Here is a 16,491-nt window from a genome sequence, read left to right on the forward strand (position 1 = left end):
GCCAATATTCCAGCCTCCACTCCAGAGGGCCAGTATTTTTCTTTCTCCTCTATCACTCCCACCTACTCTTCTTCTGAAAACCTGCTCTACCAGTGTTTTCCAGCTCAGGGTGAGTGGTTCTTAAATCATGGAAAATTCATTCTTCCTGCCTCACAAGCTCAGTCCATTCTTTCTTCCCTTCAAGACCACCTCCATGTGGGATACAAGCCTCTGGCTTGCCTCCTACAGCCCCTCATCTCCTTCCCTTTGTGGAAATCCATCCTTAAGACCATCACCTCTCAATGCTCTGTCTGCCATGCCACCAGCCCCCAAGGCTTTCTCAGGCCTCCTCCTTTTCCTACCCATCAGGCTCGTGGATTTACTCCCACACGAGATTGGCAAATTGACTTTACTCATATGCCCCATGTCCGTAAATTTAAATATCTCCTGGTTTGGGTTGATACCTTCACCAGATGGGTCGAGGCTTTTCCCACTAGCTCTGAAAAGGGTACTGCAGTCATCTCTTCCCTTCTAACAGATATAATTCCCCGATTTGGCCTCCCTACTTCTATTCAATCTGACAATGGTCCGGCCTTTATTAGTCAAATCACCCAAGCAGTTTCTCAGGCTCTTGGTATTCAGTGGAACCTTCATACCCCTTAATGTCCTCAGTCTTCAAGAAAGGTAGAACAGATGAATGGTCTTTTAAAAACACACCTCACCAAGCTCAGCCTCCAAGTTAAGTACTTCTACCACTCGCCCTCCTCAGAATTAGGGCCTGTCCTCCAGAGGCCACAGGGTACAGTCCATCTGAACTTTTATATGGACGCACTTTCTTGCTGGGCCCCAACCTCATCCTAGACACCAGCCCTCTAGGCGGCTATCTTCCAGTCCTCCAGCAGGCTAGACAGGAAATTCACCGGACTGCTAATCTTCTCTTGCCTACTCCAGATTCCTAGCCATATGAAGATACCTCTTTTGGTACATCCTCTCATCTTTTCACTTTACATTTCCAATTTTGCCTTACACAAGGTCTCTTTTTCCATCGTGGCTCCTCCACCTACATGTGTTTAGCTGTTAATTGGCCAGGCACGTGTACACTAGTTTTCCTTACCCCCAAAAATCAATTTGCGTATGGGACCGAACAGCTTCCTGTTCCCCTCGCGACACCAACATTTCACTACTGTTTTGTTTTTCTTATTATTAATATAAGAAGACAGGAATAGGCCTGAACTTACTCACTGCTGAAAAAGGAGGACTCGGCATATTTTTAAATGAAGAGTGTTGTTTTTACCTAAAATCTATCTGGCCTGGTATATGACAACACAAAAACACTCAAGGATAGAGCCCAGAAACTCGCCAATCAAGCAAATAATTATGCTGAACCACCTTGGGCACTCTCTAGTCAGATATCCTGGGTCCTCCCATTTCTTAGTCCTTTAATACCTGTTTTTCTCCTTCTCTTATTCAGACCTTGTACCTTCCGTTTAGTTTCTCAATTCCTACAAAACCACACCCAGGCCATCAGCAATCATTCTATATGACAAATGCTCCTTCCAACAACCCCACAATATCATCCCTTACCCCAAAATCTTTCTTCAATTTAATCCCTCCCACTCTAGGTTCCCACGCCACCCCTAATCCCACTCAAAGCAGCCCTGAGAAACATCATCCATTATCTCTCCGTACGACACCCCCAAAAAATTTTTGCTGCCCCAACACTTCACCACTATTTTGTTTTGTTTTTCTTATTAATATAAGAAGACAGGAATGTCAGGCCTCTGAGCTGAAGCTGAGCCATCATAACCCCCGTGACCTGCACGTATACATCCAGATGGCCTGGAGCAACTGAAGAACCACAAAAGAGGACATTTCACTATTGTGATTTGTTCCTGCCCCACCCCAACTAATCAATCAACCTTGTGACATTCCTTCTCCTGGACAATGAGTCTCATGACCTCCCTACGGAGCACCTTGTGACCCCGCCCCTGCCCCCAAGAGATAACCACCTTTAACTGTAATTTTCCACTACCTACCCAAATCCTATAAAACTGCCCCACCCCTATCTCCCTTTGCTGACACTCTTTTCGGACTCAGCCCGCCTGCACCCAAGGGAAATAAGCAGCCTTGTTGCTCACACAAAGCCTGTTGGTGGACTCTCTTCACATAGTTCTGTGTGACAGGATAGTCCTGTTCTACCCTCCTTGCAATAGTATTTTTAAATAAAGTCTCTCCTTGCTCAATTCAGATTTGTTTTTTATTTGACAGAGTAATGGTCTGTGCACATAAAAGAACAAGCGTGCCCAAAAGTGTGCACACAAAGATCAAGGCTGGGTGTGTGCACATGAGGAGGAGGCTGTGCTCAGTGTGTTTGTGTGTGTTTATGGGTACTGGGTAGGTGGTTTTTGACTTGCATATGAGTCTGAGCATCCAGATAGTCTCTGAATGTAAAGAAAGCTTGGTCTTGTCTGGGCTTGTCTGGGCTTGCCCCCTGAGCGGATGAGACACACCCCGTCTCAGCCTATTTGAATAACGGCAAAGTGTTAAGCCAATTCTCAGGGAGGAAACAATCTTGCAAATACAATATCATCTTGGGGCTGGAGGAGAGAAGAATCTGCCACAGGTCTGCCAGTGGAAATGTGTGGTCCCATCAGAGAACCAGGGTATATAAGACAGACACCAGAGAGCAGCTTCACTAAGACCAGAAGACCCCAGTACCCTCTTCCAGAATGTCCTGGGTCTTGCGTGGCCCCCATGGGGAAACCAGGGTGTATATGAGAAAGACGTCAGAGAACAGTTTCACTAAGACTGGAAGAGCTTAGTTCCCTCTTCCAGAATGCAGTATTTGGAGCAGGAGAATCTGCTCTTTAATAGCTTTCAGCTACACAGGTTTCAGTTCCTCAAAGGCTGCACTTCTGACGTTGAGAAGTCAGAACATAGTAATATCTGCATGAACATTGCAGCATTATTATTATTTTTTTAAATTTTACTTTAAGTTCTGGGATACATGTGTAGAATGTGCAGACTTGTTCCATAAGTATACATGTGCCATGGTGGTTTGCTGCACCTATCAACCCATCATCTAGGTTTTAAGCCCCACATGCATTAGGTATTTGTCCTAATGCTCTCCCTCCCCTTGCCCCCCCACTCCCTGACAGGCCCCGGTGTGTGATGTTCCTTTCCCTGTGTCTATGTATTCTCATTGTTCAACCCCCACTTATGAGTAAGAACATGCGGTGTTTGGTTTTCTGTTCCTGTGTTAGTTTGCTGAGAATGATGGCTTGGCTTTCAGCTTCATCCATGTCCCTACAAAGGACATGAACTCATTCTCTTTTATGTTTGCATAGTATTCCATGGCGTACATGTGCCACATTTTCTTTATCCAGTCTGTCACTGATGGGCATTTGGGTTGGTTCCAAGTCTTTGCTATTGTGAATAGTGCCATTGCAGCATTATTTATAATAGCCAAGATATGAAAACAACCTAAGTGTCCATTAATGAAAGAACAGATAAAGAAAGTATGGTCTATAGACACATTGGAATACTATTTCATCTTACAAGAGAAGAAAATCCTGACATTTGGGACAATATGGATGAACCTGGAGGACATTAGGCTAAGTGAAATAAGCCAGACACAGAAAGACAAATACTGTATGATCTCACTTATAAGTGTAAGAGTTAAAGAAAGAGAAAAGAAACATGAAAAGTGGCTCAACAGTAAAAGACGGGTTTATTTTGGAGAATAAACCTGAGAGGGGCTTCTGGCCAATTTTGGTCAGGAGCGCTCTCTCTTACAGACTAAGAGTATATATTGGTTTTAGGGTGAGGGGGCTTATCACAAGCTTGGAATGTTTCTGTGTGGGGGAGAGGTTTATGGTGGGGGTTGGAATGTCTCTGGTCACAGGGGAGGTTATCTTGGGGCTGACATCTTCCCGGCCAGAAAGGAGGTTATCCTGGGGCTGGAATGTCTGTGGTTGAGGATGTTATTTGTGATTTATGGTCATGGTGACCTTAGCCATTAGGCTGATGCCATTTGGATTTAGGCGGTTTTTTGATCAAGGTGAAACTTTTTTTTCTTTTTTTTTTTTTGAGATGGAGTCTCTGTCGCCCAGGCTGGAGTGCAGTGGCGCGATCTCAGCTCACTGCAAGCTCTGCCTCCCCAGTTCATGCCATTCTCCTGCCTCAGCCTCCTGAGTAGCTGGGACTACAGGTGCCCGCCACCATGCCTGGCTAATTTTTTTGTATTTTTAGTAGAGACGGGGTTTCACCATGTTAGCCAGGCTGGTTTCAATCTCCTGACCTCATGATCCGCCCACCTCAGCCTCCCAAAGTGCTGAGATTATAGGCGTAAGCCACCCCGCCCAGCACTGATCAAGATGAAACTTAAAATGGCAGCACTTGTCCAAGATGGTGATACTCCTGTTCTGTCAATATGGGGAATCTTAAAAAAAAAAACAAAGCCAAACTCTTAGAGACAGAGAGTAGAACTGCGGTTATCAGAGAATGGGGTAGGAGGAAATGAGCAGATATTGAGGCACAAATATGTGGGCTCCCTGGAGGCTTGCATAGTATTAAGGAGTGGGTTTGCCCCAAATTGGAAAATGTGGGCTCTGTGTTCAAATAGTCTCACTTGGGTCTTAGGGCTGGTAAGGTTTGCTGGAAATTTGCATGTGCATTGTACATACGCACACCAGCATGATATTTAAATCAGTATTCTGAGAATTTTAAAGAGATACAGTTTTCCTATCTCAGCACAACATACTCATGAAGAATTTACCATCACCCTTAAAAAAGACCACACACAAAGTGTGGTCGGTTAATTGGTGAATTACGTAGATTCACCAAAACACCAGTTCCTTTGTTTTGTGCAGGCTAAATTTATGACAGTGGACATCTCTGGTCTCTATCCTGTTAATCTGGATGTCCGAGTTTAATGCTAAATTTCAAAAGATGAGGCTGGGCACAGCGGCTCATGCCTGTAATCCTAGCTCTTTGGGAGGCCGAGGCGGGTGGGTCACCTGAGGTCAGGAGTTTGAGACCAGCCTGGCCAACGTGGTGAAACCCAGTCTTTACTAAAAATACCAAAAAAAAAAAAAAAAAAAAAAAAAAAATAGCCAGACTTGTTGCGATCTTGGCTCATTGCGACCTCTGCCTCCTGGGTTCAAGCGATTCTCTTGCCTCAGCCTCCCAAGTAGCAGGGACTACAGGCGCCTGCCATCATGCCTGGCTAATTTTTTTTGTATTTTAGTAGAGATAGGGTTTTGCCATATAAGCCAGGCTGATCTTGCACTTATTGCCCTTCTGACCAAGCCGAGGCGGGTGATCCTTCCCCTCCCTCAGCTGGGATAGGTGAACCACCCATCTTGGCCTCCCAAAGTGCTGGGAACAAGCATGAGTCACCGCTCCTGGTCCTGGTAATGGACATTGAATTTCCTTTTGAGGAGGTGGACACGATGGTGATTAACTGTTAACGGACTTTGAATTTTCTTTTTTCTTTCTTTTCTCTCTCTTTTTTTTTTTTTTTTTGGAGATAGAGTCTCGCTTTGTTGCCTAGGCTGTAGTGCAGTGGTGTGATCTTGGGTCACGCAACCTCTGCCTCCCAGGTTCAAGCGATTCTCCTGCCTCAGACTCCTGAGCAGCTGGGACCACAGGTGCCCGCCACCACGCCTGGCTAATTTTTTTCTATTTTTAGTAGACACGGGGTTTCAGCATGTTGGCCAGGCTGATCTCAAACTCCTGACCTCAGCTGATTCACCTGCTTCGGCCTCCCAAAGTGCTGGGATTACAGGTGTGAGCCACCATGCCTGGCCTTGTATTTTCTTTTCTATAAAACCCTGTGTATACACTCTTTTTTCAAAAATTGAGGTGAAAATCATGTAACATCAAATAATCCTTCCTTCCTTCCTTCTTTTCTTCCTTCCTTCTGTCCTCCTTCCCTCCTTCTCTCTCTGTCTCTTTCTTTCTTTTCTTTCTTTGCATTCCTTTTTCACCCTAGGTGGAGTGCCACATGAACATAGCTCACTGCAGACTCCCGGGTTCTAGCCTTCCTGTTAATGGACATTGAATTTCTTTTTCTTTCTCTTTTTTTTTTTTTTTGGAAATGGAGTCTCGCTCTGTTGCCCAAGCTGGAGTGCAGTGGCATGATCTTGGCTGACTGCAACCTCTGCCTCCCAGGTTCAAGTGATTCTCCTGCCTCAGCCTCCCGAGTAGGTGGGATTACAGGCAGGCGTGGTAGTGGGTGCCTGTAATCCCAGCTACTCGAGAGGCTAAGGCAGGAGAATCACTTGAACCCGGGAGGTGGAGGTTGCAGTGAGCCGAGACCGTGCCACTGCATTCCAGCCTGGGTGACAAGAGCGAAACTCCATCTCAAAAAACAAACAAACAAACAAACAAAAAATCAAAACAAAGAAAAAAGAAAATAGAACTGATTCAAATGACTGTTAAGCACCTGAAGAAAAGTTCTGGACTGGTAGAAACACAAAGAAACTCTCAAAGACTGTATATCTAAAAAATTATATTTTATATTCCTGTGAACAGTTTTAATCCTATGTGGTAGATTAATGTAAGTTAGTTTATACAATACATATTTTTCCTTTTTGACTGGCTTATTTCATTGAGCACAATGTCCTCAAACTAGTCATGCCTTCCTAACCATCCCCCAAAGTCTTAACTCATTTCAGCATTAACTCAAAATTCCACAGTCCAAAATCTCATCTGAGACAAGGCAAGTCCCGTCTGTGAGCCTGTAAAATCAAAAGCAAGTTAGTTACTTCCTATATACAATGGGGTACAGGCATTGGATATACCCATTCCAAATGGGAGAAACTGGCCAAAACGAAGGGGCTGAAGGTCCCCTGCAATTCCAAAATCCAGTGGGGCAGTTAAATCTTTTTTTTTTTTTTTTGAGACAGAGTGTCGCTCTGTCACCCAGCCTGGAGTACAGTGGCTCGATCTCAGCTCACTGCAACCTCTGCCTCCCGGGTTAAAGCGATTCTCCTGCATCAGCCTCCCAAGTCGCGGGGACTCCAGGCGCACGCTGCCACGCCTGGCTAATTTTTTTTTTTTGTATTTTAGTAGAAACAGGGTTTCACCACATTGCCCAGGCTGGTCTCGAACTCTTGAGCTCAGGCAATCTGCCTGCCTCGGCCTCCCAAAGTGTTAGGATTACAGGCATGAGCCACTGTGCCTGGCCAGGCAGTCAAATCTTTTTTTCTTTTTTTTTTTTTAAACTATACTTTAAGTTCTAGGGTACATGTGCACAACGTGCAGGTTTGTTACATATGTATACATGTGCCGTGTTGGTTTACTGCACCCATTAACTCGTCATTTACATTAGGTATTTCTCCTAATGCTATCCCTCCCCCCTCCCCCTACTCCACACTCCACGACAGGCCCCGGTGTGTGATGTTCTCCGCCCTGTGTCCAAGTATTCTCATTGTTCAATTTCCACCTATGAGTGAGAACAAGCGGTGTTTGGTTTTCTGTCCTTGCGATAGTTTGCTCAGAATGATGGTTTCCAGCTTCATCCATGTCCCTATGAAGGACATGAACTCATCCTTTTTTAAGGACAAATACTACTGCGTAGTATTCCATGGTGTATATGTGCCACATTTTCTTAATCCAGTCTATCATTGACGGACGTTTGGGTTGGTTCCAAGTCTTTGCTATTGTGAATAGTCAGGCAGTCCAATCTTAAAGCTGCCAGATAATCTCCTTTGACTCTGTGTCTCACATCCAGGTCATGCTGATGTAAGTGGTGGGTTCCCATGGTCTTGGGCAGCCCCTTCCCTGTGGCTTTGCAGGGTACAGCCTCCCTCCCGGCTGCTTTCACAGGCTGGCGTCGAGTGTCTGTGGCTTTTCCAGATGCATGGTTCTGAGTCCAGGTAAGGTTGGAGAGGGGCTGCAGGGCTAGATTTGTGAGGGAAGGCGGTGCATGGGTCTCACTTCCCCTCCCTCAGCTTTGACACCCCACCGCTCCTCTCACTTCCCCCTCTAGAGGCGAGAGCATGGATGCAAGATGCAGGATTATCTGGCTTGGAATCCTGAGTCCACTACTATGTAGATGAATTGCCTTGGGCTTGTGACTCAGGTTTTCTGCCACTATTTTCCTTAACTGTTAAATACTGAGGTTCCAGCTGTTACAAAACCAGTAACTTTGGACAGATGACTCAATGGTTTGCACCTCTGTTTTCCTCATCTGCGAAATGGGAACAATGATGATTCCTCCAGCTTTGTAGGGCTTGCATGAACACGAGCTGAGTTAATGGGATAAAACAGTGTGCAGTCCATATTAAATGCCGTTAAGAAGCACTTGACTTTACTTTGAGTCCCCAGTTCCAAAATCCAAAAAGCCCTGGAAATCAAGTTGTTTTGGTGAATTGTTTGGCAGCAATCTCTGACCTGAACTAACTTTTTGTTAATTGTAGTCTTTTTTTTTTTTTTTAAAGACAGAGTCTCACTCTGCCACCCAGGCTGGAGTGCAGTGGCAATCTCCACTGCAATCTCCACCTCCTGAGTTCAAGAGATTCTCCTGTCTCAGCCTCCCTAGTAGCACAGATTACAGGTGCCCATCATGACACCCAGCTAATTTTTAAATGTTTAGTAGAGATGAGGTTTCACCATGTTAGCCAGGTTGGTAATTGTGGTCTTGAGTTTTTTGTTTTTTTTTTTTTGAGATGGAGTTTCGCTCTTGTCACCCGGGCTGGAGTGCAATGGCATGATCTTGGCTCACTGCAACCTCCACCTCCTGGGTTTAAGTGATCCTCCTGCCTCACCCTCCTGAGTAGCTGGGTTTACAGGTGCCGGCCACTGTGCCCAGCTAATTTTCTGTGTTTTTAGTAGAGACAGGGTTTTACCACGTCGGCCAGGCTGGTCTCAAACTCCTGACCTCGGGCGATCCGCCCACCTCGGCCTCCCAAAGTGCTGGGACTACAGGTATGAGCCACTGCGCCTGGCCTGTAGTCTTGATTTTTATCCCATTTAGTGTGAATGTTAACACTTCTCATTGTAAAAAAAAAAAAAAAAAAAAATAGGTGTGGTGTTTGATTACAAAATGCTGTCCCAACCTCACTGAGGTGATGCATAAAAGATGGTATAAGCGCTAGGCGCGGTGGCTCATGCCTGTAGTCCCAGCACTTTGGGAGGCTGAGGCGGGTGGATCACAAGGTCAAGAGATCGAGACCATCCTGGCCAACATGGTGAAACCCGTCTCTACTAATAATAGAAAAATTAGCCGGGCGTGGTGGTGGATTTCTGTAGTCCCAGACTTGGGAGGCTGAGGCAGAAGAATTGCTTGAACCTGGGAGGGTGGAGGTTGCAGTGAGCTGAGATTATGCCACTGCACTCCAGCCTGGACAACAGGGCGAGACTCCATCTCAAAAAAAAGATGGTATAATCCTGTACACCATCTTTAAATACTGGAAAATTCTGAGTCCCAAAATGTATTTGAGGTCCAGGGCAGTGGCTCATGCCTGTAATCACAGCACTTGGGGAGGCCGAGGCGGGAAGATCGGCATTTCGGGAGATTGGAGTTTGAGACCAGCTGGGGCAATGTAATGAGACCTCATCTCAAAAAAAAAAAAAAAAAAAAATTGCCAGGTGTGGTGGCCTCTGCTGGCGGTCCTAGCTATTTGGGAGGCTGAGGTGGGAGGATCGCTTGAGCCCAGGAGTTTGAGGCTGCGAGACAGGATCATGCCACCGCACTGCGGCCTGGGTGACAGATCAAGACCCTGTATTTTCAGTAGAGGTGAGGTTTCGCCATGTTGGCCAGGCTTGTCTTGAACTCCTGACCTCAAGTGATCTTTTGTTATTATTATTTAAGTTCTGGGGTACATGTGCAGGATGTGCAGTTCCGTTACATAGTTAAATGTGTGCCATGGTGGTTTGCGACACCTATCACCAGGCTGGAGTGCAATGACGCGATCTCGGCTCCCTGCAATTTCCACCTCCCGGGTTCAAGCGATTCTCCTGCCTCAGCCTCCTGAGTAGCTGGGATTACAGGTGCCCTCGACCACGCTTGGCTAATTTTTGTATTTTTAGTAGAGACGGAGTTTTACAATGTTGGCCAAGCTGGTCTCAAACTCTTGATTTCAAGTGATCCACCCGCCTTGGCCTCCCAACTCATTAGGTATTTTGCATTGTCTGCTTTGAGAGACAGTCACCCAAAGTGATCTTTGTGTTTCCTCTCTTGTCAAATAGATGCACCAAGGAGAAAACAGAACTTTTTATTTTTTTGACAAGGAATCTCACTCTTGCTCAGGCTGGAGTGCAGTGGCATGATCACGGCTCACTGCAGCCTTTGACCTCCTGGGCTCTACCCAATCTCCCACTTCAGCCTTCGGAGTAGCTTGGACTAGCACACCACTACATCTGGTTAATTTTTGTATTTTTTGTAGAGATGGGGGTCTCACTATGTTGCCCAGGCTGGTCTTGAACTCCTAGGCTCAAGTGATCTGCCTTCCTCAGCCTCCCAAAGTGCTGGGATTACAGGCATGAGCCACCGTGCCCAGCCCGCTTCCTCTATTCTTCAAACATCCCTAACCAAGAACATTTTTTTTTCCTGAGACAGAGTCTTGCTCTGTTGCCCAGGTTGGAGTGCAGTGGTGCAATCCGGCTCACTGCAACCTCCACCTCCTCGGTTCAAGCGATTCTCCTGCCTCAGTCGGCCGAGTAGCTGGGATTACAGATGCACGCCATGACGCCCAGCTGATTTTTGTATTTTTTAATAGGAAAATGAGAGAAAAAGCTCAATGCCTTCTCTCGTCCTGCCACCACTACCCCCCCACCGCACTCCCACACCAACCCCGGGTGGCCCCTGTGTGTACACTTTTTCTCTCGAACTTAAATAAAATAAAATAAAATTAAAAAAAACCCTAATCAGAAGCAATGGTCAGGGGTGCACCCACTGCACTCCAAAGAAGGTCTCATCAGTGTTTCGGGAAGGCAAAAGTGTCCCAGTGAGGTTGGTGCAGAGTGTGTCCCCTCGGGCCAGGGGCGTCAGGCGCTGGGAGGCAATGGTACAACCTTGGTGGAAGCTGAGACGCAGCAGGCTGATGCTACGGGAGGCAGGAGAGCAGATTCCCACGGCCAGGGTGGTGGGGTGGTGCCTTGAGGTCGTCGTGGAGGAGCAGATGGCCAGCGTCACCTGGATGTGTACCATGTAGATGCCATCACGATGGATACGTAGCTGCCCCTTGTCCAGCTCCGGTCCACGCAGGAAGGAGCGGCCCAGTGCTGGGCCCCCCTGCCAGTATAGCCTGGGGTCCTGCTGAGGTCCTGGGGGCACAGGGTTAGAGGGATGAGAGGATGGACGTTTAGGGAAACTGAGGCACAGGGAGTCATAGAGAAAGTCAGATATAGAGATCGAGAGTTAGAGATCAAGGAATAGGTTGGACGTGGTGGCTCATGCCTGACAACCTAGCAGTTTAGGAGGCCAAGGCGGGTGGATCACCTGAGGTCAGGAGTTCAAGATCAGCCTGGACAACATGGCGAGACCCCAGCTCTACAAAAAATAAAAAGTCAGTCAGGTGTCGTGGTGCACGCCTCTGGTCCTGGCTACTCTTGTGAGGCTGAGGCTGGAGGATCGCTTGAGCCTGGGAGGCTGAGACTGCAGTGAGCTATGATCATACCACTGCACTCCAGCCAGGGTCACAGAAACCCTGTCTCAAGAAAAAGGGAGGGGGATAGAAGGTTAGAGATCTAAAGGGAAGGAGAGAGGGGTAAGGGGAGAGGGGTAGAGAGAGGGAGAGAGAGACACCAGGAGAGAGAGAGACAAAACAAAAAACAAAAAACAAAAAAAACCCACCAGAAACAGACAAGGGTAAAGATAGAGGGGGAGGGAGAGATATATAGAGAGAATACAGAGAGAGAGCACGAGAGAGCAAGAGAGAGAGTGTATGTGTGAGAGAGGACGAGAGAGCCAGAGTGTGTGAGAGAGAGGACGAGAGAGCTTGAGAGAGAGTGCGCGAGACAGAGTGTGAGAGCGAGCTCGAGAGAGTGCAATGGGAGAGTGTGTTTATGTGAGAGAGGACGAGAGATACAGAGCTCGAGAGTGCACGAGAGTGAGCGAAAGTGCCTGAGAGAGTGAGACAGACAGCACGAGAGACACAGCGTGCGAACGAGAAAGCACGAGAGAATTTCCCAAGGGAAGCCTGCTCGGGTCACACCCTGAACCCCAATAAAAGCTTTGGCTTCCAGGTCCCTTTTTTTTCTTGCTCTCCACCCGCTGGTTGAGTGTGCGTCTCAGAGAGCTCCCCTACCTTCCCATTGGCCCTCTTCTCTCTAGGATCTTTATTTTCTTTAGAGACAGGGTCTGGTCCTGTCACCCAGGCTGGAGTGCAGTGGTGCAATCATAGCTCACTGCAGCCTCAGCCTCTGGGGCTCAAGCTATCTCCCACCTCAGCCTCCTGAGTCACTGGGAGGTGGCGTGCGCCACCATGACCAGCTAATTTTCAAAATTTTGTTCTAGAGATGGTGGTCTTGCTATGTTTCCCAAGAAACATAGTCTAGAACTCCTGGGCTCAAGCGATCCTCCCACCTCAGCCTCCCAAAGCGCTGGGATCACAGACGTGAGCCACGGTGCTCGGCCATATTTCACGTGTTTCATCTCAGCGTCTCCTGTCTCCGTGTCTTATCTGACTGACACACCTGAGCCTCACTCTCCTCCTCACTCAGGGCTCTCCTGGAGACTGGCTGTCTTGTTAGGAAGGAACTGAACACAGGTCAAACAGGAGCCACAAGGGTGTTTACCAGGCTTTGCAAATTTCCTGTAAGAGTGACACCTGGTCCCCTCTCAGACACTTAGGCATGACGTCATCCAACAAAAGAAACAACTGTCCTGTGAAAGACACTGCCACCACGCCTGGTGCCCCATCGATGTGGGTTTACAGCCACTCTCCAGAAAGGGGCCCCATCGATGTGGGTTTACAGCCACTCTCCAGAAAGGGGCCCCATCGATGTGGGTTTACAGCCACTCTCCAGAAAGGGGCCTCAAGACCAAATTACAGGAAAAATATGGCAGAGAGAGAGAGAGAGAGAGCGGGGGGAGACATATCAGGGGTCAGAGACCCAAGGAGAAGAGAGAGAAACAAAGGTCCCTTCCATTACAAAATGGAAGGAACAAAACACACAAGCCTGCGGTGATTTTAGTCTCTGGGGATGAACCGTGGAAAAACAGAAGAGGAAGAAGCGTTGGAGAGAGGCTGGGAGGAGGTAGAGACTCCCACCTAGAGCAGAACTGTTCATTTCTTCTCCCTCAAGGCTTCTTGCCAATGCCACCCACTCAGAGACCCCCCCCCCCCGCCACCGCCACAACTCCACTTTAAAGGAAAACCCCCAACCCTGGCGTGCCCGGATTCCCCACCCACCTCCTTGCCTAATTTTTTCTCTAAAACCTGCTCTTGGCCCGTTTTACTCTACGTGGCATTGCTCTGTTTTTCACATGTTCATTTTTATTTTTTTTGTCATCTCCTCCTCGGTAGGAGTGATAGTAGAAGAGAAGCTCACCAGGCAGGGATTTCTGTCTGTTTTGTGCGCGACTGCGGCACCGGAACAGTGCCTGCCCACTGCACATGTATAATTAGTGCTTGTGGCATGAATGGAGGAAGGGTAGCCTTTCCTGTGAGCGTTTTCGTTTACTAACAAAACCCCTTTGACTCTTCCAAGCGGGGAGATGGAATGTGAAGGACTGAGAGGGAAAGAGAGAGAAAGGTAGTGGATGCCCAGAAACACAAACCTGCTCTCTCTCTCTCTCTCTCGTTCTTTCCCTTTTCCTTTTTCTCTTGGGCATGATCTCTTTGTTCCCCATCCTGTTTTTCTTCTTCCCCCTCTCTGTCTCTTCTTCTCTGTCATTCTCCTTCTCTCTTCCTCTCTCTGGCTTTCTTTCTTTCTTTTCTTTCTCTCTCTTATTTCTTTTTTTTCTCTTTCTTTCTTCTGTCTTTCTTCCTTTCTCTCTCACCTCCCTCCCTCTCTCCTTCCTTCCTTCTTTTTTCTTTCCTTTCTTTCTTTTTCTTTTCCTTTCTTCTTTTTATTTATTTATTTGACAGAATCTCCCTCTGTCGCCCAGGCTGGAGTGCAGTGGCATTATCTTGGCTGACTGCAACTTCTGCCTCCCAGGTTCAGGCGATTCTGCTGCCTCAGCCTCCTGAGTAGCTGGGATTACAGGCGCCTGCCACCACGCCTGGCTAAATTGTGTATTTTTAGTAGAGACGGTGTTTCACCATTTTGGCCAGGCTGGTCTCAAACTCCTGGGCTCAAGTGATCCACCCACCGCGGCCTCCGAAAGTGCTGGGATTACAGGATCGAGCAACCACGCCAGGCCGCCTCTCTCGTTTTCATTCTCTCTTCCTCTCTCTCCGTCTCCTCTATCTGTCTTTTTTCTCTTTCTCCGTCTCTCTCGTTCTTTCTGTCTCCCTCCCTCCCTCTTCCTCTCTCCTTTGCTCTCTCTTCCTGCGTCTCTCCCTGTTTCTTTCTTTCCCCTTCTTCTCCTGTCTCCGTCTGTCCCCTCTGTCCCTCTCTGTCCCCTCTGTCCCTCTCTGTCCTTGTTTCTCACTGTCTCTCCCTCCGTTTCTCTGGGCCTCTCCCTCCCTCTCTGTCTTCTCTGTCTCCGCCTCTCCGTTTCCCTCCCTATCTCTCCCTCCCTTTCTCCCTCCGTCTCTCTCTGTGTCTCTTCTTCTCCCCGTCCCTCCACGTCCCCCGTGTTACCTGTGTGATTCAGCTGCAGCTCAGCTATGTCCCACTGGAAGAAAAGACCAGAAAACAGGGCACAGACGTAAGCAGAGAGGTTCTATGTGTCCCCTGTGCCAGGAGCTCTCTTTTCTCTGTCCATCCTCCTTTCCACCTCTCATCCCACGGCGCGCACGGGTGATTTTATTTCATTTTATTTTATTTACTCTTGACTTCTTAAAGAGGAAGCAGGTCTGAACCAGCGGGGAGCGTAAAGTCGAGACCTTCAAAAGAACTTAGTTTCCCGAATCGTTTTCCTGGATGTCTCTGGGCGCGAGGGCACCGCGCGCAGCGGACTCTCTCCGCTGCAAAGGCTCCCGGCGCGGTCCCCAAGGGGACCCCTCCCCCACCCGGAGCGAGTGGCTGGGGCCATCCCGTCCTAGGAGGCCCCAGGAAGCCCCCACGCCCAACCTTGTGAAGCCCCCAGCAGCCTCTGAGTCAGCCTGCCGGGGGAACACCAGAGCCGAGTCATCTTCCATTTCCATGTGCGCCTACCTTTCCCATCCCGGGATCTCCCTGTACCTCCTGGCAGGGCTGACTCTCTCGGAGCCCCTACACCGGGCAGCCTGGTCTCCGCCTCGCCTCCCCGTTCTGGTATCTGTCTCTGCCCTACCAGATCTTCCTCCCTGGCCTCTTTGTACCCATCTCATTCTGTCTTTTCGGTCATGCGCCTCTCAGTCTCCGCCCTGGTGCACGGTCCCTGCGCCCCTCTCCGTATTCTCTGCCGGCATAAGTTGGGATGTTTTCTTCCCAACTTTTCCATCTCAACTCACCCCAAGTGACTCGAGCGGCAGCTGCTGCTGAGCCTGTGCTAGGCGCTGGATGCAGACCACGAGGCAGATCACCAAGCCCGCGACCAATGGGACCAAAGCAGCCCGCAGGACGCACCCATAGGGCCTGCGTCGCACCGAGCAGCCCGAACCCTCCTCCGGCATCGCCTCGGCGATCACCTCCGCTAGCGCAGGCGGGGCGATGGGGGCGCAGAGCGCTGCGGAGAAGGAAGGAAGGAAACTGCAGCCCCCTCCCGGGGCTCCTGGGCGTCTACTTGCCTCAACCTGTCAGGGGACCAGCCTGCCCCTCTCTGGGGATGTCCGGCCGGTGGAGGGGAGGGACTTGAGCAATTGGCGAGGGGAAATTCCCTCCAACCGCTGCCAGTCTGCAGATCCTAAAGTGGGTGGAGGCGGTTGCCAGGATGCAGGCAGTGGCCCCGGGTGAGCCTCAGAGTTGCCTGCCCCCAACCCCTCCCCGCCCGACCTTCAGGCAGGAGACATTCAATCTTCTTATTCCCCTCTCCACCTCATTCTTCTGGGGCCCATTCATTTATTCAACAAACCTCCACTGCACATTTATTAGGGACTAGATTGTGCTGTGCACTGGGGATACAGCAGACATCCAAGAATTGGGGGTGCTTCCCAAATATTCGTGTACCCCTCTCCTGCATTTTTTTGTTTTGTTTTGTTTTTGAGACGGAGGTCTCCCTCTGTCGCCCAGGCTGGAGTGCAGTGGCGCCATCTCAGCTCACTGCAACCTCGGTCTCCTGGGTTCAAGCGATTCTCCTGTCTGAGCCTCGCCAGTAGCTGGGATTAACATGCGCGCGCCACCATGCCTGGCTAATTTTTTGTATTTTTAGTAGAGATGGGGTTTCACCATGTTGGCCAGGCTGGACTTGAACTCCTGACCTCGGGTGATCCACCCGCCTTGGCCTCCCAAAGTGCTGGGATTAAAGGCATGAGCCACTGCACCCGGTCAGTTATCTCCTGCATTCTTGGAGACCTCCTGCTTTTTGTTTAA

The 16,491-nt window shown here is 48.8% G+C and overlaps 1 protein-coding gene across 1 annotated transcript; it reads right to left on the minus strand.

Moving 5' to 3' along the window:
* Positions 1 to 6,478: 6,478 nt before the first annotated feature.
* Positions 6,479 to 15,814, minus strand: CD70 (CD70 molecule). Its single transcript, XM_054465746.2, has 3 exons — positions 15,474 to 15,814; positions 14,680 to 14,713; positions 6,479 to 11,253 (listed from the first exon to the last, which is right to left on the minus strand). Exons 1-3 carry the CDS (start codon positions 15,633 to 15,635, stop codon positions 10,868 to 10,870), a joined length of 582 nt encoding a protein of 193 aa, XP_054321721.1. The 5' UTR covers positions 15,636 to 15,814; the 3' UTR covers positions 6,479 to 10,867.
* Positions 15,815 to 16,491: the final 677 nt, after the last annotated feature.

Source organism: Pongo pygmaeus, chromosome 20, assembly GCF_028885625.2.
Source record: "Pongo pygmaeus isolate AG05252 chromosome 20, NHGRI_mPonPyg2-v2.0_pri, whole genome shotgun sequence".
Taxonomy (NCBI): domain Eukaryota; kingdom Metazoa; phylum Chordata; class Mammalia; order Primates; family Hominidae; genus Pongo; species Pongo pygmaeus.

What these genes read in the sequence shown, in the direction of transcription:
- CD70 (XM_054465746.2), bottom strand. Translation starts at nt 15,635, where the DNA reads ATGCCGGAGGAGGGTTCGGGCTGCTCGGTGCGACGCAGGCCCTATGGG. An exon ending in TGCCGCTCGAGTCACTTGGG is followed by an intron (nt 14,714 to 15,473) that starts GTGAGTTGAGAT and finishes CTTTTCTTCCAG; the next exon opens with TGGGACATAGCTGAGCTGCA. An exon ending in GCTGCAGCTGAATCACACAG is followed by an intron (nt 11,254 to 14,679) that starts GTAACACGGGGG and finishes CTGTGCCCCCAG; the next exon opens with GACCTCAGCAGGACCCCAGG.